The sequence below is a fragment of the Chiloscyllium punctatum genome, chromosome 4 (assembly GCF_047496795.1).
Source record: "Chiloscyllium punctatum isolate Juve2018m chromosome 4, sChiPun1.3, whole genome shotgun sequence".
In the NCBI taxonomy this organism is placed as follows: Eukaryota; Metazoa; Chordata; class Chondrichthyes; order Orectolobiformes; family Hemiscylliidae; genus Chiloscyllium; species Chiloscyllium punctatum.
The window spans coordinates 13,853,861-13,877,053 of NC_092742.1; the positions used below are offsets into that span (position 1 = coordinate 13,853,861).

The window sequence follows — 23,193 nt, forward strand, 5'->3', positions numbered from 1 at the left end:
CGTAACAGGAATAGGGTCCAGTGGCAGTGACATTAGCAGGAACAGAGTACCGTGGCTGCGACCGTTTCAGGAACAGGGTCCACTGGCGGTGACATTAGCAGGAACAGGGTCCAGTGGCGGTGACTGTAGCAGGGTCAGGGTCCAGTAGCAGCAATCATAACAGGAACAGGGTCCAGTGGCTGTGAATGTAACAGGAACAGGGTCTATTGGCAGTGACATTAGCAGGAACAGGGTCCAGTGGCGGCAACAGGAACAGGAATAGGGTCCAGTGGCGGTGACCATAACAGGAACAGGGTCCAATGGCGGCAACTGTAGCAGGATCAGAGTCCAGTGGCGGCAACTGTAGCAGGAACAGGGTCCAGTGGCGACAGCATTAATAGGATCAGGGTCCAGTGGCGGCAGCATTAGCAGAAACAAGGTCCAATGGCAGCCGCATTAGCAGGAATAGGGTCCAGTGACGGACACTGTAACAGGAACAGGGTCCAGCGGCGATGACATTAGCAGGAACAAGGTCTGGTAGCTGTGACCGTAATAGGACTATAACAGGAACAGGGTCCAGTAGTGGCGTCTGTAGCAGGAACAGGATCCAGTGATGGCGACTGTAACAGGAACAGGGTCCAGTAACGGTGGGTGTAGCAGGAACAGGGCCCACTGGCGGCGACAATAGCAATCCAGTGGTGATCCTGTTCCTGCTCCTGCCGCCAGCCCAGGCTACCTGCTCTCACTGTGCTTTTATTTAAATTCAAGAAATTTTTATGGGATCATGAGATCTTGTTCAGAAAATCCAAAATTCAGATCCTTGTTGTTTGGATAAATGAGGTTCTTTTGTAATTAATGTTTTGGAAAGCATTTCTTTATTCTCCAAGTATAGCTGCAACTTTACTGATCGAGTTTGACTTTGTTGTTATACATCTACGCATTTTCTACATGGAGCAAAATGGAAAGAGACAAAGGGGGCTTTTCTACAATTGCCCCTGGCCTGGAGGAAACAGGAGATCAAATTGTAATTATATAGTATATATTCTTCTTGGTATTGCTTTTATAGTTTGCTGTTGCTGTTTTCGATCAAGCCAGAAGTGGTATTCTGCCTACTAATGAGGAATAGCATAACTAGATTTCACTGTCTATAGGATGCAAAGGTATGCCAGCTGTACATCTCAACAACTGTCAAATTGAATTAAACAGAATGTACCTTTGATGGTTTGCAGTAGGCACAGTATTGACCTACATACACCCGATTGTGCACACAGAATTCCGAGTATCATGTTTAACGTGAGATGTGATTGCCAAGGTTGGATGATACCTTACAACAAAAAAATCCAGACTGAGAATTACATTAACAAACAATTTAAGATTATCAGTCAGGTTCATAATGTGACGCAATTATGCTTGCTAAAAGCTGCATATGTTCTTGTCTTTTAGCAAGAGAATGAGATGTGGCATTGCGCTCTTTTCAGTGAAACAAAAGTTTACGCGTGGACCATTCCTTGCTGTGTTCCTATGTGATATGTTGAGAGTCAACTTGCCTGATTTGAATTTAAATAAAATCTTGGGGGAGTTTTAACTGCTTCTTGGTTTATTTTCTATTACAATGCCTCATGCGCCTGCCAACCAATCAACACCCTCTTTCAGGTGTAAATTCTTGTTCCCTTGAATTTGGTAATCTTGCTATTCTGTCCTGATGAGTGAAAGACAAAATACTTTTGCTAGTGTGCCTCTTTCTTTTAGCAATATTAAGAATTTGTCATTGTTTTTATCAAAATTTCACCATCTCAGTCACCTTTTAGCTTATGGGCATGTTTTCAGATCAGTTTGTTAATCTATCCTTGCGGACCTATCTTTGGCTTTTCAGTGCCACACTCTTTGAAGTCAAATCTCTGAATGAAGCCCCTCTCATTCATATTAAAGTTAAAAATTCTCTTTTTTTTCCCCCCCCCTGAATTGTTAGCTATGGGAGAGCAAGCTAATGCAGTCAAAAGCTGTTGACGGTTTCCACTCAGAGGAGCAACAGATTTTAATTCAGGCGCAGCAGCAGCAGCAGCAGCAACAACAGCAACAGCAGCAGCAGCACCACCAGCAGCAGCAGCAACAACAGCAACAGCAACAGCAGCAGCAACATCAGCATCAAGCTCAGCCGCAACAGACACAGCAAGTGCTCACAATACCTGCTAATTCAGGTCAGTTCCAGTGACATTGTTATACCTTTCAGTTAGGGAGTGCAAGTGAGAGATGCACCATAATGCATAAATATGACAGATACATGATGTGAGTTGTCTGAAGAAAAGGAGTTCACTCAACGCTGCTGAGTGTGTGATATGCTATTAGAGGCGCCATTTTTCACATCAACTCTTAAAGCAAGGCAATTTCTGTTTTTCTTTTGGTACGTGCAAAAGGCCACAAGGCACTCCTTTGAAAAAGAGTGAGGTCGTTCTACCTGTTAAATGATTAACCTGGAACCAACATTGCAGAAACAGTGTGTGACGGTTTGTGTAATCTGGTTATGAATAAATTGGCTGCTGCATTTCCTACATTATAAGAGTGCAAACACTTCAACAATGCTCCTGGCAGTATCCTGAGTTGGGAAAGGCTTTTTATTTAATGTTGCTTGTTACAGTTTTCAGAGACCTCCTACTATAAGTCCATGCAGTGCCCCAAATTTGTTTATAAAGCATATTGAAGACAGTAATAGATGCAGTTTTTTTTGCTAATCCCTTGTGTGTCTGAGTTGGAGATGTTGGTACTGCTGATGGCACTGAAGCATAGATGGAGGATTGCCCATGTTAGTTACTTACCCTAGGTTAATATAGTACCAACCTTTTTGTTTTTGTCAAGACATGAACTTCAGTCTAATTGATCTGCTGGGCAAGTGCTACAGTCAGACATACCATCTGTTTTAGGTAGTTGCATCACAACCATTGGAAAGATTTTTTTTTAAAATGCACTGCTGATGCAGGTTACATCAGTTTCCCACTTGGTAAATTATGTTAAAATTGTGCCCGTAGAAAAAGTCTGTGGAAGGGATGTTTGGGTGGTGAGGGAGATTGTTGCTGATTCAGAGTTTTATTAATGTATTGTTCATGTGGTTATTCTGTGGGATCTCTGTCCCATCTTCTGTTCCATCATTTGTACAACTGAGGAGAGGAAGAAAACATTTCAGGTGCCTAATAAATATCAATGTTTTAAAAGACCCTGATTAATACAGAAAAGTGATAACAGTTCAATCATTGCTTTTTGATTTGCTTAGGTAACCAGTTATTGTAAAATTTACCATCAATAATAAGTTATAATTCATACAGCTTCGAAATTAGAATTTACTCCTATCTGCAGTGCTTGTCACTATTAAACTCTTGAGATTAATATAAGACAAAATACTGCAGATGTTGGAAATTTTGCATAAAATTAGAAAATGCTGGATAATGATGTTGGGTGTGAAACATAAAATCTTTCTCCCCAGAAATTGCCAGAATTGCTGAGTTTCTCCAGCATTTTCGTATGTGTCTCCAGACCTGCAGTAATGTTGTTGGTCTTAACAGCCTTCTGAAATAGACCCAGCAGTACACTGACCTTAAAAAGGGACTTTAGGGTTGGGGCAGCAGCTGCTGGCCTTGCTAGTGATGCTCACGTTGTATGAAAGAATAATTTTAAAAGGACCTCCTCCTCCTATGTCCTAGATTTCATCTTCTCCTTAGTTATTCCTTATATGGGAAGGGAAGGGAAAGTCAATCAATTAAAATAACTCTGTTCCTGATTTGACTGTGCTGATATAGTACATGAGAAATGTAAGACCTGAGGACCATGATGCTAACCTTTTCCCCATTTAGTTCATTTATTCAAAATACTAATCACGGTATTTCACTTTGCTTAATTTATCCCTTAGTTTTCTCATCTTCTCATAAATCAGGACCGCAAGTTATTATGCAAGATGGAAAACTAATACAACACGTGAATCCGACTGGCATGGTAAGGATATGCACAAGCGCACACAGATACAAACACGTATTTAAAAATTCTTCTCCTTACCTCCTCCTGAGGTGTTGAATATTGCTAGTATACATTTCTACAGGACAGCTACTGGCAGTCCTCTAGTGCCTCATTCAATTAGTCTTTATTCACACGGAACTTAGCAGTAAGCATTATTTTACAATCCTGTTTGCAGTCAATTTCAATTATCTGAAAAAATTTTGTTACTGGCAGTAAGGTAGGAAATGTTAAGCTTTAGTAATTTGGTAAAACTGACCATCAGTTGATCTTTGTGGCTGTTTTGGGTTGAGCTGGAGCTGTTGTCAGTTTGGCTATCTGGATTTCAAACTTATTCTGTATTTCATGCAATTAAAATTATATCCACAAGAGGGCATTTAATTAATTTTTACTGCTGAATTAGCATTTGTGTCAAAATTATTTAATTGGCTAATTTGTTTTCTGGTTTTCCAGTTTGCTTGTAGAAGCAGTGAATTTCCTAATAATCAGCTGAGGGCTGTGATAGATTATTCCTTCCCTCCCCGTGCTAGGAGATGTATGAGAATGGAAATTATTGTCTCTCAAACCTTACTGTGATAGGAGGGCATCAGTTCCTGTGTGCTGCTCTCCTGTCATGCAGTGTCTGAATGTTCTGGGCTACTATTTCATGGCACATTCTGTTACATACTTCTGAAAAATTTACAATATTTTTATAACCCCTGATATAGAAAGGGGAAAGGGTACAACTTTGGAAATTGTTTTGTTTAGCAAGTGTCTTGATGCTTATTAGAATTTGAAAAGCTCATCAGATACATCTTAACCTTCATAATGATTAAAAATATACAATTCAAGTTTGCTGCCTAGTGCTGGGTTTATTTTGCTTTTCAAAAACGCTTAATTTTAGTGGCTTTCCTTGTGCTATATATTTTTGTTTAGGTCAATATCCTGTCAAATGTGATTTAAATTACATCGGGTATTGTAGTCCATGAAACCAGGAGCTCTTGTGGTACAGTGGTTGTGTTCTTGCACGTGGACTGTAAAGGACCAGTTTCAAGTCCTACCTATGCCAGAGGCCATCTTAATATTAACAGACCAAATATATTAAAAACAAACTCATCCATTGGAGCCATAGAAAAGTTACAGCACAGGTGGATGCCAGTCATGTCTGCACAGATTGGATAAACTAGCTGCCCATTCTAATTTCGCTTTCCTATATCTGGTCCATAGCCTTACTCTCCCTTACTCTGTCTAGTATTAATCCTAAAAAAATCTTCCTTACAGTTACAAAACTGAAAGTGGCTTCACTATTGTTTTGTATTTCACCACAGTTGCAACTGAATTGAAATGTGATTTTTATTGTGTATGTACCCCAAGCTTGAATAAATCTTTCCATGATGATTGTTTTTTTGTCAGTTAAATGCTTTATGTTTTGTTTGCAGAGTGCAGCTGCCACTGCAGCAACTCTGGCATTACCAGCCGGTGTTCCAACTCCCTACCAGCTTTCTAATGGACCAATCCTAACGAATGCAGGTATGAACAAATGCTCACTTGATGGTCTTTATTGACAGTATGGTTCAGAAATAGCTCTGTATACCAACTCAGAACATCCTCTGGACTCTTGAGTTTCATTTATACTGCTCTCTACTTGTTTCAGTTCTGATTGCCAAGTTTGGAGTTAGTCTTTTCATTTTTACCTTCATCTGTGCTTTGTAAATGTACTTCTACTTTGAATTTAAAATAACTGTTTTATGATCATACATCTGACTTTGCTTCAACATGTGGTGAGTTGGGTGAGATCAGGCTGAGGAGATGAATTCTCTGGTAAAGTGGTTTGTGTCAAAATGGAAAACTAAAAATGTTTCAACACATTTGTCTGATAGGATTGTTATGGACAAGGCCACGCCCCCTAAAAACATTTCGAGAAGGTAGCTCAAACCCTAATTTGCTAGTTGTTTTGAGCAGGTGTTAAGTGGATATTCCAGGAGTGATGCAGCTCGTCAAAACCCCTCAGTTTTCAACAAAACAGAAATTTTTTTTACAGAGTACTGAATGAAATACAAAGAGAACAGAATACCGAATAACTTAACCTATCCAAAAACCCAACAGATTGTCCCAACTTAATGATGCTGTTCCAAATTTTTGCAACAATCCCCATTAACACCCCATGGCAAAAAAAAAGGTAAAATTAAACACAGGGTCTTACAAGAGAGATGTCAGAGAGAGGGAGGCTCAGCCTGGACCTGCTTCTTTAGTTCCAGCAGCTTCAAAACTGACTGCTTGCTCAAACCAAACCAGAGAAAAGCTGAGCTGGGAGAACCGCTACTTGCACTTTTATTGTCCAAGAGTTTGTTTAAAAACCTAAAAGCATCTTCAAGGAGAAGAACCCAGACATTTCGGAATCTATGCGTTTACGACCCCTCTGAGGAAAAAAGCACAAGGACAACCTAACCTGGTAAAAGGAGCTGCATCATCACAGGTTGAACAAAGCGGATGTAACTTTCAAAAGGAAATACTTTTTTATAGATTAGATTCTCTACAGTGTGGAAAAAGGCCCTTCGGCCCAACCTGTCCACACCGACCTTCCAAAGAGTGACCCACCTCCCTCAGACTAATGCACCGAGCACTATGGGCAATTTAGCATGGCCAATCCACTTAACCTGCACATCTTTGGACTGTGGGAGGAAACCAGAGCACCCAGAGGAAACCCATGCAGACATGGGGAGAATGTGCAATCTCCACACAGACGGTCGCCTGAGGCTGGAATCGAACCTGGGTAACCACTGATCCACCATGCGAAAAAGAAATAGTTTCAGAGCTGTGACAAAATTGTTTGGCTCTTTCAGAGAACTGACATAGGCACAAGGAACTAAATCATTTCTTTCTTTCCTTTAAGCAGCCACTTATAAACAGGATTTGAATATTGTTGATTAGAGAGAGATGTTGATGAAACCATTAGTCTTTCACACATCGGGAAGTATGCTACAATTTCAAATTTCAAGCGGTCAGCAGTCTATACTGCAGGAGAAATAGGTGCTGATAAATCGGCCGAGGTGTTGCCATGGAAAAAGTAATGAGGAACTAACAAGGAGCCCAATCTCCCAGAGCATTCAAGAACAGTGCAAAGTCGATTTGCCAGCCAATCAGCGTACTTTGCTACAGTAGTTTAAATTGTTGTGATCATTTGAAGTGTGGCATTTTTGTATTTGTCCCATTAAAGGCAAGGCAAAAAACTTCAGCAGCATGCCTCCTTAGAAAAATTCTAATTTCATGTTACTTCATATTACAATGTTAGTTAATTTTTAAAATTCACATATTTACTATCAAAGGTCTCCCTATCCTTGCACTGAGCTCTATTCCTGCAGCACAACACTCTTTGAGATATCTTCATGTTCTTCCAATTTTGGCATCTGTCTTATCCCTAATTTTAATCACACCACGATTAGCAGCTCTGCCTCCAGTTACCAAGTGCCTGAACTTAGGAATTATCTTAAATGTGTTTGCCTCTCGATATCTTCTCCTTAAGATCCTTTGAAAATCCTACCTCTTTTACCAAGCTTTTGGACCGTAACTTAATATCCCTTTATGTGACCGTTGGCATCAAATTTAATGTAGATTAGATTCCCTACAGTATGGAAACAGGCCTTTCATCCCGACAAGTCCACACTGACCTTTCGAAGAGTAACCCACCCAGACCCATTCCCCCACCCTATATTTACCCCTTACTAATGCACCTAACACAATGGGACAATTTAGCGTGGCCAATTCACCTGACCAGCACATCTTTGGATTGTGGGAGGGAACCTACACAGACAGTCGCCTGAGGTGTGAATCGAACCCAGATCCCTGGCACTGTGAAGAAGCAGTGTTAACCACTGAGCCACCATGCCACTCCAAATGTAGGAATATGCCTGTGAAAAACCTTGAGACATTTTTATAATGTCTAAGATGCTACATGAATATAAATTGTTTTACAGATTTGTGATCTTCAAAATCGAACTAATGTTTTCTATCTGCCTATATGTAATCTGTGCAAATTCTTGTTGTTCCACAGGGCAACTGCTGCAGTTTGTACGAGCTCCTAATGGAGCCCACTACTTTTTCCAGCCACACCAGCAAGTTGTACTTGCACAATCGGTGACTCAGCAGCAGGTTATTCAGCAGATGCAGTCTGGTGGTGTGCAGGCACCTGTCATACAGCAGGTGTGTACGACTGATTAGTTATGATGTGGAGGTGCTGATGTTGGACTTGGATGGACAGAGTCCAAAGTCACACAACACAAGGTTATAGTCCAATAGGTTTATTTGAAATCACAAGCTTTCGGAGCACTGCTCACCTGATGAAGGAGCAGCATTTCAAAAGCTTGTGATTTTGCACAAACCTTTTGGGCTATAACCTGGGGTCGTGTGACTTCCGACTTGATTAGTTGTCATCTCGTGACAGTTGTGGTTGATAAGAAAATGAATTTCTATAATCAGACTTCTGTTCTATAACTAAATTTCAATTTTCCATAACTTTTCAACTTGTGCTTATCAGGACAACTCACAAAAAATGGTTATTTGGCATGTGTACTCTGATGGGTAGAAATATTGCCATGGGAAATGTACTAGTTACCATTGCTTGACAGTTTACTATCAAGCTTGCCCAAATTTTAAACTAGATAGGTTGACTCTGGTCAAAGTATTGTCTTGAGAAATGAACCAAAGAATGGCTGTTAACCTATCTTGTTGAGCTGAAACAGGTGCAGTGTATGTACTGTTTGTATCTGCTTGTGTGAATTGGAAGCTTGTTGCTCAGTAGCAGCAGTGTGTACTATCTACAAACAGCACTGCAAAAATTTACCCAAGATCCTTACACAGCACCTTTCAAACCCACAACCATTTCTATCTTGAAGGATAATGGACCGAAGGGTCTGTTTCCATGCTGTACATCTCTATGACTATGACAGCAGATCAATGGAAAGACCACTAGTTGCAAGTTCCTCTCCAAGCCAGTCTCCACCCTGACTTGGAAATATATCACTGTTCCTTTATTGTCACTGGGTGAAAATGGTGAAGGGAATTTTCACTCCCAAAGGGCACTGCACATTGACTGCAGTGGTTCGAGAAGGCAACTTACCGTCACCACCCACACGCAGACACACACACACACACACACACACACACACACCTTGTCAAGAGCAACTAGGGACCGGCAGTAAATGCTGGCCAGCCACTGACATCCATTTCCCACAAAAGAATGAAAAAACTAAAATATGTAGCTTTCAGTACGTGCAACTGTACGGCGAGTGTAACTGAACATCCTAAATTGGTTATTGGCAGTATTCTTTGCATGCTCAAAATGATTTAGCAACTGTTGTCTAACTGCAAAATCCTATCTAATGTTAGACAAGGTGCATGAAGTGGCAAACATCACACAAGTTTCTACTGTAAATTGGCAATGTGTAACAGCTACTTGCTCAAATTCTGAGATACTTTAGTATTCCAGGATATCCTGAGGTCAACAGGGCATAGAAAAGTTTCTTTTTTATTCATTTAAAATGCATTGGATTGAGATTATAGATACTATGACAGTTTAACCATAAGCATTAAATAAACTGGAAGAGTTGTCCTGATAAATGCAAGACTGTAAGCTTCACCAAATGTGTATTTTTTTTCCAGTGCTACTAAGTTCTGAGTTTGCAAATGACTCTTTGTATTCAGGACCGTTAAGTGAATAATACATTTTCAGATGCTATTTTTCAAGTTTGTGCCTTATCAAGACCATTACGTGTTGTGGAACAAAAGGTAAATATTCTAAGCAGAAGAAAATAAGAACTGTGGGAACAGAGGAGAACAGATGGGGTCAATTTGGTTTGTTTCAACACAAAGATGGTCACCTCTGCTGTGTCACCTTGTATGGCTTTGTGATTCTGGCTGTTTTAAAGTTAAATCAAGTAAAGTAAAATCTTATCGTTTTACAAATTGATATTGTATAAACTATCAAATATATGTGCACCATAATGTAGTTTACCAAAGAAAACTCCTCAGTTATAGATAAAGGAGAACCAAACAGAGGAGTGTCAATAAATATTATCTCATTTTGTTCCTTATCAGGAGGAATCATATCTTTGCAATATGCCCCATATGTAGTAAACCTGAATTCTTAATTTAAGTTCTAAGGTGTAAATTTTTCCATTTGTGAATTGCAGCTCGTAAAGTTAATTATTTGTGGTATTCAACGATTTTTTTCAATTATTTTGTAAAACACTGGCCAATATTTTTAAAAACATTATAGATGCCTTTTTGATATTGTTGAAATGCAATATGCTTTTACCCTAGAACATAGAACAGTTCAGCTTAGGAATGGGCACTTTTGGCTCTTGATGTTGTGCCAAATATGATGCCAACTGAAATTAATCCCATCTGCCTGCCCTTGCTCCCTATCCCTCCGTTCCTTGCATATTCATGTGTTTATCGAAAAGTTCCTTAAATGCCCTTATCATATCTACCTCAACCATGGCAATGCATTCCAGACTCCTGCCACTCTATGTAAAAAAAAACCTGCCCTCCTGTCTCCTTTGAACTTAACCCCTCACCCTAAATGTGTGCCCCCTAGTATTAGATATTTCAACTCTGAGAAAAAAAATCTGACCATCAACCCTATGTATGCATCTCATTATTTTATAGGCTTCTATCAAGTCTCCCCTCAGTCTCTGCTCAAGAGAAAACAACCAGAGCTTTTCTAGCCTCTCCTTAGAGCTCATATCCTCTAATCCAGGCAGCATCCTCCTAAACCTTTTCTACACCCTCTCCAAGGCCTCCATATCCTTTCTGTAATGTGGCAACCAGAATTTAGCGGAATACTCTTCAGTGTCGCCACACCAAAGTCTTATAAAGCTGCAACATGACATCCTGACTCTTATACTTACTTCCTTGACCAATCAAAGCAAATATGCCCTACGCCTTCTTTACTACCCTATCTACTTGCATTGCCACTTTCAGGGATCTATGAACTTGAACCTCCAAGATCTTTCTGCACCTCAATGCTGTTGAGGGTCCTGCCATTAACTGTATGCTTTTCCTTAACATTTGATCTCCCAAAGTGTAGCACCTCACACTTACCCAGATTAAACTCCACCTGACATTTCTGTGCACATATCTGCAACTGATCTGTATCCCACTGTATCTTTTGACAACCTTCTACACTATCCACAACTCCACTGATCTTTGTGTCATCTGCAAATTTTCTAATGCACCATCTACATTTTCATCTAAGTCATTTACAAATATTACAAACAGCAGAGGTCCCAGTATGGATCCCTGCGGAGCACCACTGGTCACGGACTTCCAACCTGAAAAATACCCTTCCACCACTACACTCTGCCTTCTACTGGCAGAGTCCACTGTGATCCCATTCGTCTTAATCTTCCGGATGAGTTTACCAAGAGAGACCTTAACAAAAGCCTTACTAAAATCCATGTAAACAACATCCACTGCTCTACCCTCATCAATCACCTTCATCACCACCTTGAAAAATTCAACCAAGATTGTAAGAGATGAAGAGTAAGATGTAGGAGAAAGTGAGGACTGCAGATGCTGGCGATCAGAGCTGAAAAATGTATTGCTGGAAAGGCGCAGCAGGTCAGGCAGCATCCGAGGAGCAGACGGGCTTATGCCCGAAACGTCGATTCTCCTGCTCCTTGGATGCTGCCTGACCTGCTGCGCTTTTCCAGCAACACATTTTTCAGAAGAGTAAGATGTATTCTATGTTCTACATATGAATGTAATTGTCTCATAGAATTTTACAATGCAGCAAGAGGCTATTCAACCCACCGTGCCTGTATCAGCTTCCAGAAGAGCTATGCAGCTTGTCCTATTCTCCAGCCCTATCACTGTAGCCCTCTAATTCAAATATTTATCCAGCTTTCTTATGAAACCTCCTATGGAATCATACTTCACCATTCTCCCTGGCAGCACATTCCAAATCCTAACAACTCTCAGAGGTATAGCTAGTAGGTTTGCAGATGACACCAAAATTGGAGGTGTAGTGGACAGCAAAGAAGGTTACCTCGGATTACTACAGGATCTTGATCAGATGGGCCAGTGGGCTGGGGAGTAGCAGATGGAGTTTAATTTAGATAAATGCAAGGTTTTGGATTTTGGGAAAGCAAATCTTAGCAGGACTTATACACTTAATGGTAAAATCCCAGGGAGTGTTGCTGAACAAAGAGACCTTGGAGTGCAAGTCCATAGTTCCTTGACAGTAGAGTCGTAGGTAGACAGGATAGTGAAGAAGGTGTTTGGTATGCTTTCCTTTATCAACCAGATATTGAGTACAGGAGTTGAGCGGTCATGTTGCAGCTCTACAGGTTAGGCCACTTTTGGAATATTGTGTGCAATTCTGGTCTCCTCCCTATTGGAAGGGTGTTGTGAAATTTGAAAGGGTTCAGAAAAGATTTACAATAATGTTGCCAGGGTTGGAGGATTTGAGCTACAGGGAGAGGTTGAACAGGCTGGGGCTGTTTTCCCTGAAGTGTCGGAGGCTGAGGGGTGACCTTATAGAGATTTATAAAGTCATGAGGAGCATGGATAGGATAAATAGACAAGGTTCTTTACCTGGGGTACGGGAGTCCAGAACTAGAGGGCATAGGTTCAGGGTGAGAGGGGAAAGATATAAAAGAGACCTGAGGGGCAACTTTTCCACGCAGAGGATCGTGTGTGTGGAATGGGCTGCCAGAGGAAGTGGTGGAGGCTAGTACAATTGCAACATTTAAAAGGCATCTGGATGGATATATGAACAGGAAGAGTTTGAAGGGATATGGGCCAGGTGCTGGTAGATGGGACTAGATTGGGTTGGGATATCTGGTTGGCATGGATGAGTTGGACTGAAGGATCTGTTTCCGTGCTGTACCTCTCTATGACTCTTTATCTCATTCCTCGCTCTGTTCCTGACTGTCTTGAAATTGAGACTCATGGTTACCAGCATACCAGCTGGTGAAAACAAGAATATCTGTCTTTGTCAAAATTATTCATAGGTTTGAACACATTAATCAAGTCACTTTGAAGGAGAATAAACCCTCTCTAATCTTTCCTTGTATCTAAAATTCCTCCATCCTGGTACCATTCTAATAAATCTCCCTTGCACTCTCTCCAAAGCTTCAACATACTTCCTTAAGTAAGGTGCCCAGAATTGAACATAGTACTCCATTTGTGGTCAGGCCAATGATTTGTAGAGGTGTAGCATTTATTTCCTTGTTTACACACTATGCTTCTAGTTATAGACCTAAAAATCCTATTAACCACTTTAACAACTGTTTCAACTTGCCTGGCTACCTTCAGCGAATCATGCAAGTGATCCTGCGGTCTCTCTGCTGTTATACTCCCCTCATAATTGTACAATTGAACCTATATTGCTTCTTTGTTTCTTCTACCAAGATACATTACTTCCCATTTCACAGCATTGAAAACTATCTGCCAGAGATCTGCCAATTTGACCAACTTTTCAATTCCTTCTGTAGTCGTTCATCATCATTCTCACAATTCACTATCCTTCCTAGCTTCGTATCATCTGCAAATTTAGAGATTTTTGCCCTCAACATCCATCTCCAAATGTCTTAAATAAATCAGAAAAAGCAAAGATCCCAATACTCATCCCCTAGGGAACACCATTTTCAACTTGCCTCCAGTCTGAGAAATGTCCATCTGTACTTGCCCTCTGTTTCCTACATTTTAACCAACTTCTATTCCATGTTGCCAAGAAACCACTGGGTCAAAATCCTGGTGGCTAAGTGGTTAGCACTGCTGCTTCAAAGTGTCAGGGACCTGGGTTCAATTCCAGCCTCAGGTGACTGTCTGTGTGGTGATCACGCATGCTCCCTGTGTCTGTGTGGGTTTCCTTCAGGCACTCTGGTTTTGGGCAGCACAGTGGCTCAGTGGTTAGCATTGCTGCCTCACAGCGCCAGAGACCTGGGTTCAATTCCCACGTCAGGCAACTGACTGTGTGGAGTTTGCACATTCTCCCCATGTCTGCATGGGTTTCCTCCGGGTGCTCCGGTTTCTTCCCACAGTCCAAAAATGTGCAGGTTAGGTGAATTGGCCATGCTAAGTTGCCCATGGAGTTAGATGTAGGAGAGTGGGTCTGGGTGGGTTGTTCTTCGGAGGGTCAGTGTGGGTTTGTTGGGCCGAAGGGCCTATTTCCACACTGTAAGTAATCTAAGCGAAAAAAGCACCCCAAACATTTCTAATTTGCTAACCAATCTACCATGTGGCGACATATCAAATGCTTTTGGAAAGTCTAAATATTCATCCACAGCACTACCCTCATCTACTGCCTATGTTATCTCATCAAATAACTCAACTAAATTTATCAGCCATGACCTGCTCTTGATAAAGCCAGGTTGACTATTTAGTATTAACTTATTTTTCTCTAAGCATATGATATCACTATTATGGCTTCTATCAGTTTTCCCACTATCGATGTCATGCTGATAGGTCTGCATTTTTCTGAGTTATCCTTTGCCCCTTTCTTAAACAGAATAACCGTGTCACATTTGCAATCCTCCTGTTCCCAGGGACTAATCCTATGTTCAGAGACGCTTAGAAAGTTTCTGTCAATGGCTCTGCAATTTGCTCCCTGACGTCTGTCACCAATCTAGAAAACATCCCATGCAGGCCTGGCGACATGTCAACATGGAGTGCTGCTGGCCTCTTTAGCACCTCTTTATTCATCACTATAATGCTCAGTTGCTCAACACCCATATTTCATCGAGGCCATTGTCACCTTCGTCTAATGTGACGAAGACAAAAACAAAATATTCATGTAGTACCTCTGCCATATCCTTTGTTTCAGTGAGCAGCTTACACTGAATGTTCCTTATGGACCTCATTCTATCCTTCACTAATCTTTTACTGTGTTTGAGTAACATTATGCTATTTACTTAATACTTGAAATCCTGTTGTGGAGTGTAGTCATTAAGCTTGATTTACGCCTTCCTTCCCTGTAGATGCTGGCTCCACTGCCACCTGGAAGTATCCCTCAGCAGACTGGAGTGATCATTCAACCCCAGCAAATTCTTGTTGCAGGGAACAAAGTTTCTTCAAACACACAGGTATCCTGTAGTAGAAGTAGATAGGATAGTATCAATGTTATTTACTGGACTTGCTTCATAAATATAAAAGTGAAATTATATCTTTACATTGTACATTCAGTTCCATTGGAGAACTTATCTGGCACCACTTGACTGTGATGCTTTCTGGAATCTGACTTAACTGACTCGCAGACTGCAGGCTTGCCTCAGTCTTTGGATTAACTCCCAGTGTTCAGCTCATTGATGTTACCATTGTCAAGAGTTCTGTACTTGGTCCAAAGAATACAAGAAAGCTTATTTAACCAGTATGAGGCCATGGATTTGTTTTGAAATTCTTGTGCTTTCTTGTACCTCATTACCAGATTTGTATACATGAGCTTAGAATTAAAATCTGTCTAAAATATCTGTTCTGTTTTTATGTCCAAGTTAAATATGTTCAGAGTGAGGTGGCTGTAATGATGCTAGACTGTCTAACTTTGTTTTTTTTGAAAATGACAGCTATTAAAATAAACTTTTCAGGTTATGCAAGCCACCACTGTAGCAGCAACCCCTTCAACACAGGTTGGTCAAACAAACAGCTCCGCTCCTGTTCAGCAGCAGCCACAGCAACAACAACAGCAGCAGCAGCAACAGCAGCAGCAACAACAACCACAACCCCCTTTAGTGGTGCAAGTAGATGGCTCTGGAGACACTTCTTCGGAGGAAGATGAGGACGACGAAGAGGATGAGTATGACGATGAGGAAGAAGAAAAGGACAAGGAGGAGGTTGGGGAAGATGGACAAGTTGAAGAGGTAACTGGACGTGCTTCAAAAGCTGGTTTACACAACATTCCAAATACTTAAGTTATCTTTGAAATCTCTTCATTTGCCATTAAAAATATGCATTAAGAAGGTCATGTACCCTGGTGCTTGGTAGAGCAGAATTTGAGAATATTGCTGAAAAGAGACACATGTCACTAGACAAGGAAAACACTTGCACTTTTCAAAATTAACTGGGAGCTTAAGGCTTACCCTCCTTTCTCCAGGGCAATGCCTCTGCCAATCAGGGTCAACCTGCTAATCAATTATCACTGTTTTCTTCTGTGGTATAAATTGATATGATTGTTTGAAATTTTGCACATTTCCCCATTTCTTCATGCTCATATGCACGCAATAGTAATACATTGCACTAATGTATCATTAACATAAAGAAAATTGCCTTAAAGTACTTTGCAAAAACCATAATTTGGCAGATTGACACGCAATCAAAGAAGAAGGTATCTGGAGGAAGGATGAAAACTTTGTCAGATGTGAATTTTAAGGAAGGTGTTCAGGGAGAAAAGGCAGAGAAAGCTAGGGTGGGAATTTCAAATCTGAGTCTACACAGCTGAAAGCGCAGACTCCAACCTCAAACTAGGGAGAGTGAGGAATGCTCAAGAAACTGGAATTGTAGAAATGTGAAATTCTCTGAGAAATATCCGGCTTGTGTGTAGACCATGTGCACATGCATGTTTAACCCACCTTGGCTTGTCTGCCCTCAGCAAAGTGCAGGCTGTTCTGCATTTGTTTAAATTCTGCCTTAATTGTGTTTTTTCTAACCTTCTAAGGAACCACTCAACAGTGAAGATGATGTCAGTGATGAAGAGGGCCAAGAACTCTTTGACACAGAAAATGTTGTTGTCTGCCAGTATGATAAGGTGAGAGTCTAACAAATAGAATAGAGCCTGGCACTTGTCCCAGTGCATGACTCTTATGAATGTTAAAATCATGACCAATGTTGTGTGCTTCATTCACAATTCCTATGTAAAAATTTCCTGTGGAAAATGCTGGCTTCAAAGTACAGTACTTTACTGTTCACTTTCCATGTAATACCAGTTGATGGCACTAGAATGGAAGTTATTGTTCATGTCTCTGCTAAACTGCAGCAACTAGTCCCTAGTAGTATAGGAACCTCCTATATAGGACCGTTGTACTAGCTCCTAGTAGCTAGGAATAATATAAATGATTTATATGAATGAATGAATGATTTATTTATTGTCGCATTTATCTTGAAAATACGTAAAATGTGTTTTGTCACCACAATCTGGAGAGTTACTTTAAGGGTACAAAGAAATGACTTAAGTAAGAGTTCGTCTTCTGTTCAAACTGGGGTCTCAAGAACACTTCAGGGCTTTGCAAGGTCGTCTGGTCCTCAAGGAGTCCAACTCTGGCAACAGCAATAACAATGCCAATGCAGCAGGAGACCCCAGTTCTGCTACTGCTGTCATCTCGCCGATACCACTGGGAGTCCAAGCTCTAGGCCTACCGTCACCAGGTGTCCTCATCCATGCTGCCAATGCTGCAGACACTGCCTTGCTGACGACACTCCGGCCTCAAAGATGAAGAAGAAAGGAAGAAGGAAAAACAAAAGCCGAAAAGTGCATTGAGAAAACGGTGCTGCTGGCCTGGAGCAGACACGCCCCAACAAGCCTGAACACTACCTACCATGCTGCCACCATCTTGGTGGATGGACTATCTTAACCAGGATAGAAAAATTGATCTTTAGATCTCTAAACTGATTTAAAAGCATGGACACTTTCAATACCAGAGGCCATAGAGAGGTGGTTCAGAGGAGAATTGATACCCTGAACAAATAGGTTAGCCTCAGAATAGATCTGGGCTTGTTTTCACTGGAGTTTTGAAGAATGAAGGATGATTTTATTGAAATGTGTAGGATCATGAATGCTATTTATGGGGTGGATGTGGAAAGTTCCTCTTGTGGCCCAGTCCAGAAGCAGAGAGCACTGTTCTAAAATCTGGATTACAAAGATATGTCTCAGAGGTTGCTCAACTTTGGAACTCTGCTTCAGAAGGCAGTGGAGGCTGAGTCATTATATGTTATTAAAACAGAGGGGGATACATTCTCATGGAATTCAGCATTGTCGGGAGTAGATGGGAGCATGGAATTCAAAACCAACAAATTAGTCATGGTCTTGATGGAATGGTGGAGCAGCTGAAGGGACAGAATCCTCTACTGATATCTGCTTTTATTACATGTGTTTGTATGCGACTGTGCTAGCTGTCTGAGAAAACATTCACGCTAAAGTCCCACACCATGTGTTTTTGTCAGTTACCATATAAGCTGCTCATCCTTAAGTACCTGTTGAACTTCATTTTAAAATTATTTATGGATCACTTTCCAGGACCTTTACATTTAAAGTATTACAAATCCTGACAATTCTTTATGGAAAGTTTCTCCTCCACTTTCCTTTAGCTTTTTGCCTATGATTGCTGTGATCATAGGCAAATCTGTGATTTCTGGTTCAGGAGTTGAATTTTATTCACAGAGGCCCAACGAAGAATCTTTATTTTCAAGTAATCTGCTAACAGGAAATGGTGGAGGCTGGTGCATTGCAGCATTTATAAGGCATGTGATCTGTACATGAACAGGAAGAGTTCAGAGGGATATGGGCCAAATGCTGGCGAATGGGACTAGATTATTTTAGGACATCTGGTCGGCATGGACGAGTTGAACTGAAGGGTCTATTTCCGTGCTGTATACCTCTATGACTTTAACTGGCTGGAACACCATTTTTCATTATGAAGCAAAAGTGATATTCCAGGTTCTTTGTTAATGGAAAACATTTATAGTCTAAAAGTTTGTTCCCTGTCATGACGATGTTAGGTATTGGCTCAACAACTTAAGTTTTTTGAAGACCTCACAAATAGCAGTGATGGACAACATGTCTAGTCGTTTTGTCCACTCTGGCAGTGGAATGGGGGAGGCTCACTTGTAGGTGCTATATGAGCAGCATACGTTTGATCAGATGTACCCAAGTTGGGAATAGCCTAAAGGCTTTCTGGTCCTGGAAAAATCACCTCTTGAAGTGACAGTAGTATCCCGGTAATCTGCTGCTCTGATGACTTTTAAGCCCCAAAATCCCAAAGTTTAACTGTAAAGCTAGAAGTTTCTAAACATGAAAAAAAACCATTCAAAAAGTGATACTAAAATAAAATAAAGAACTACAAATGCCAGAGATCTGAAACAAAAACAGAAATTGCTGAGAAACTCTGCAGGTCTGGCAGCATCTGGGAGAAAGCAAATTTCTCATGTAGAGTCCAGTGACTCTTCATTGTCATTTCTGATGAAGGGTCACTGGACTTGAAATGTTAGCTCTGCTTTCCCCCTGCCAGACCTGCTGAGTTTCTCCAGTGATAATAGAATGTTACCTTTTTAAACTAATACCACAAGTACAATGGTAATACTAAACTATTACATGATGCAAATTAGTAAGCTTGCAATTGAATACAAAATGTTTCCAACACCTGCCTGAGGTTTCACAGAACTGGTGTCCATTTATAATCTGGTTAGTACCTTTACAATGTCAGTTACAGAGGAGAAATTATTATGTTATTATGTTTTATAGAGTGCTTTGTTTTGTATTTACTTTTGCTTGATGTAATTCTCCACCAGAAATGTGTATGCTGTATTGCACTAATTGAAAATTTGGTTGCTGTAATGTAGCATGCCATAACCAAGTTATGTTGGTCTCTAGTAAGTCTTTTCAATTTAGTATTCACTTATTGGTATTTCACTTCTTGGAGTTTGATGACGTGCCTGTATTTGAATGAGCATTTTGAGCCTTGTTTGATTTATTATATTAATATTGATTTATTACATTCATATTAGCACAGGAAAACTTGAAAAAAGAAACTTAGACCAAGTAAAACAAACATTCGCATCTGGCAGGCAGAGTTTCACCTCTTCACAGGGCACCATTTCAGTTACTCTGTGCTAATAATATTGATGGCTTATACTGAGATTCACATAAAGTGAATTAAAAACCTTTGCAAGCTGCCATTAATCATGCCTTTCAAAACTTGAGAAGTGTAGGTTTATTTTAACGTTTTGGAGAAAATCTGATTTGGGAGTTTGTGGAATCTAGAATTTTGAAACGTTACCCATTTTCTGAGTATCAGCAAAGTTATTCTGTTGATTTGAGGGAGGTTTGCTTTTAAAGGCAAGTGCTGTGCTTTAGGGTTTGCTGTGCCTGACATTAATCGGAATTGATTACATTAAGCTTCTGCGGTCTGCTTCTAACCGGTTTGTGGTTACAGCTTTTTGCACGTTAATGTCTGGCATTCTGCTCTGTTTTCTTTTTTTAATAAACGGCCTGAAATGTAAACTAACTGGAAAATTGGTTATTCATTGAACAAATGAGCATGGTTTAAGTTTTATACTTGATCAGATTGTCTAGAGTTGCACAGATTGTTAGCATTTGAAAATGACTGTGGGTTATAACACTCCTTAAATTTGGACAATGAAGCAATAAATTGATGAAAGATGCCATTGAATGCAGTATATCAGTTCATATTAAAGGTCATAAATGTATACTTCCATCATGACTCAACCCATGACTCTCAATAGCTACTGTACAATTCTGATCAGTTAAATAGATATTTCTGTCAGGCTTGAACTGGTTTAGTTCTTCATTTCTGTCACCAGCATAAATAGGGTTGATCTGGAGAAACTGTGAACTCATTTTAATGGTCTGCACCCATGTTAGGTTTAATACATTATCCTAAATACACTACCTCTGACCATTCAACACTTGGAGCTCTGCAGTGATTTGTTAACCAACGCTCCGTCGTCAAGCATATTTGTTCTCTACTCCCCACTTGAGTACAATAAAAGTGTTCTCATTGAGGAATCTTTGTGCATTCCTCCCTTTGTACCAAGTAATTTCTCATCTTTGATGATTTAAATCTCCACCTCAACTCATTGTGCTTTCCTGATTTCACTGCCCTCTCCTCTCTCTTGATCTCTCCCTCCATGTAAACTCCCCAAATCATGCCCACCCACCTCCTTGACCTTGCTGTCTCATAAGACCTCACTACTCCCATTATATCAATCACAGATGAACCATCTGTGGTTCCTTCCATGTATCATTCTGTACAACAGCCTCCTTCCATATTCCGATTCTGTCTCCTGTGCTCCTCGCAGCAGGGGAGGGGCAAATTATCCCTCAATTCTCTTAATATTAAAATTCCATCTGTTTAGTTTTTGGCCCTCCATTACCACATTTCTGCAGGTGTTTATTTGCTAACCTACACACTCACCTCTGCTTTCAATTTTATTATTCCCAATAAAACCTTTATTGTTGTTAAACCCTGGTTAGTCCCTTGGAACTGCACTTATCTACTCTGTCTCTGTCATATGTTGAAGCTGCTCAGTGTTCAGTTTCTTTGTACATTAAAAAAATGAGTTTATAATTTTTTAAAATGTGTGTATTTGTGTCCTTGAACTCAAAGACTCAACTTAAGTTTTAGAACCTTGATGAAGCCTACAACCAAGTAAACTTGGATGATAACCCAGATGGCCTCCTTCTTCAAAGACAGCAATTTTCCCCAGACGTGATTGACGATGCCCTCCACCCCATCTCCTCCACTTTTCGCTCCTCCGCCCTTGAGACCCGCCCCTCCAACCTCCACCAGGACAGAACCCCACTGGTCCTCACCTACCACCCCACCAACCTCCATATACAGCATATCATCCGCCGTCATTTCCGCCACCTCCAAACAGACCCCACCACCAGGGATATATTTCCCTCCCCTCCCCTATCAGCGTTTCGAAAAGACCACTCCCTCCGTGACTCCCTTGTCAGGTCCACACCCCCCACCAACCCAACCTCCACTCCCGGCACCTTCCCCTGCAACTGCAAGAAATGCAAAACATGCGCCAACACCTCCCCCTTACTTCCCTCCAAGGCCCCAAGGGATCCTTCCATATCCACCACAAATTCACCTGCACCTCCACACACATCATTTATTGCATCCGCTGCACCCGATGTCGCCTCCTCTATATTGGGGAGACAGGCCGTCTACTTGCGGAACTTTTCAGAGAACACCTCTGGGACACCCGGACCAACCAACCCAACCACCCCGTGGCTCAACACTTCAACTCCCCCTCCCACTCCACCTAGGACATGCAGGTCTTTGGATTCCTCCATCGCCAGACCATAGCAACACGACGGTTGGAGGAAGAATGCCTCATCTTCCGCCTCGGAACCCTCCAACCACAAGGGATGAACTCAGATTTCTCCAGTTTCCTCATTTCCCCTCCCCCCACCTTGTCTCAGTCAAATCCTTCAAACTCAGCACCGCCTTCCTAACCTGCAATCTTCTTCCTGACCTCTGCGCCCCCACCCCCACTCCAGCCTATCACCCTCACCTTGATCTCCTTCCACCTATCGCATTTCCAACGCCCCTCCCCCAAGTCCCTCCTCCCTACCTTTTATCTTAGCCTGCTGGACACACTTTCCTCATTCCTGAAGAAAGGCTCATGCCCGAAACATTGATTCTCCTGCTCCTTGGATGCTGCCTACCTGCTGTGCTTTTCCAGCAACACATTTTCAGCTCTGATCTCCAGCATCTGCAGTCCTCACTTTCTTCTTGAATCTCCCAATAGTAATTCATTCATCCTGGGTTGCATGGTCAATTTTGTTGGGTTGATGGCTTCTAACGCAATTTGTACTTTAGAAGTGACTGTGAGTTTTCACTCCGGTCATGCCAATTTCAGGCAAACCTACTTTGAGAACCAGCGTAACTGAGTGGAAACTCCTAGCTGCTTTGTCCCTGGATGTTCAACCAGTTTACTGGTTCCATCTGAGGAAAATGCTTTGCTGCATTTTGGAGTTGCCTTTATATAAACAAAAACCACTTACGAACGGTACAGGCTCTTAATACTTCGAAATGGACGGTGTATGTACTCAAGTCATGCTTAGTGTATGAGTAAATCAGTACAAAGCCTTAAGTTCACATAGATCCACGCTCGTTAATGCTGAACTGAGTAAGAGTATTTTCCGTTGTCTATAATGCAGATAATTGGTTTCAAGGTGACAGTGGCTTTTGCTGGAGGACTCCTAAGCTTTCAGTTCAAGAAAAAAGATTGTTTCAAAATTGCTCACAAAAAGTTAAAGGAGAGAAATAATATTGTTTCAATGGGTGACACTCAAAATGCCAAGTCTACTTCAAGAGCTTTGAATTGAGAATCTCTGTTGCACAGGAATATTAAATCTAATTTGTACTGTAGCACTGTAGCCACCTCAATTTGTTATCTTACGAATAATTGGATCTATTTTTACAACTTCCTTTGCAAACGATGTTTTGTATTTTGTATTAGGAGAAAAGAAAATGTACCTAGCACTTTGGG

At 41.0% G+C, this 23,193-nt stretch overlaps 1 protein-coding gene across 2 annotated transcripts in view; it reads left to right on the plus strand.

Annotated features, from left to right (window-relative positions):
- The window catches only part of gtf2a1 (general transcription factor IIA, 1), a 68,863-nt gene that overhangs the window by 34,862 nt on the left and 10,808 nt on the right, over positions 1-23,193 (plus strand). Inside the window, exons 3-9 of one of the 2 annotated variants that reach the window (XM_072568111.1) lie at positions 1,949-2,177; positions 3,878-3,960; positions 5,397-5,487; positions 8,009-8,157; positions 14,940-15,044; positions 15,543-15,815; positions 16,610-16,699. In XM_072568111.1, the coding sequence (XP_072424212.1) occupies positions 1,949-2,177; positions 3,878-3,960; positions 5,397-5,487; positions 8,009-8,157; positions 14,940-15,044; positions 15,543-15,815; positions 16,610-16,699 (1,020 nt within the window). The remainder of the gene's footprint in view (positions 1-1,948; positions 2,178-3,877; positions 3,961-5,396; positions 5,488-8,008; positions 8,158-14,939; positions 15,045-15,542; positions 15,816-16,609; positions 16,700-23,193) is intronic. The other variant, XM_072568112.1, reaches the window with a different exon arrangement.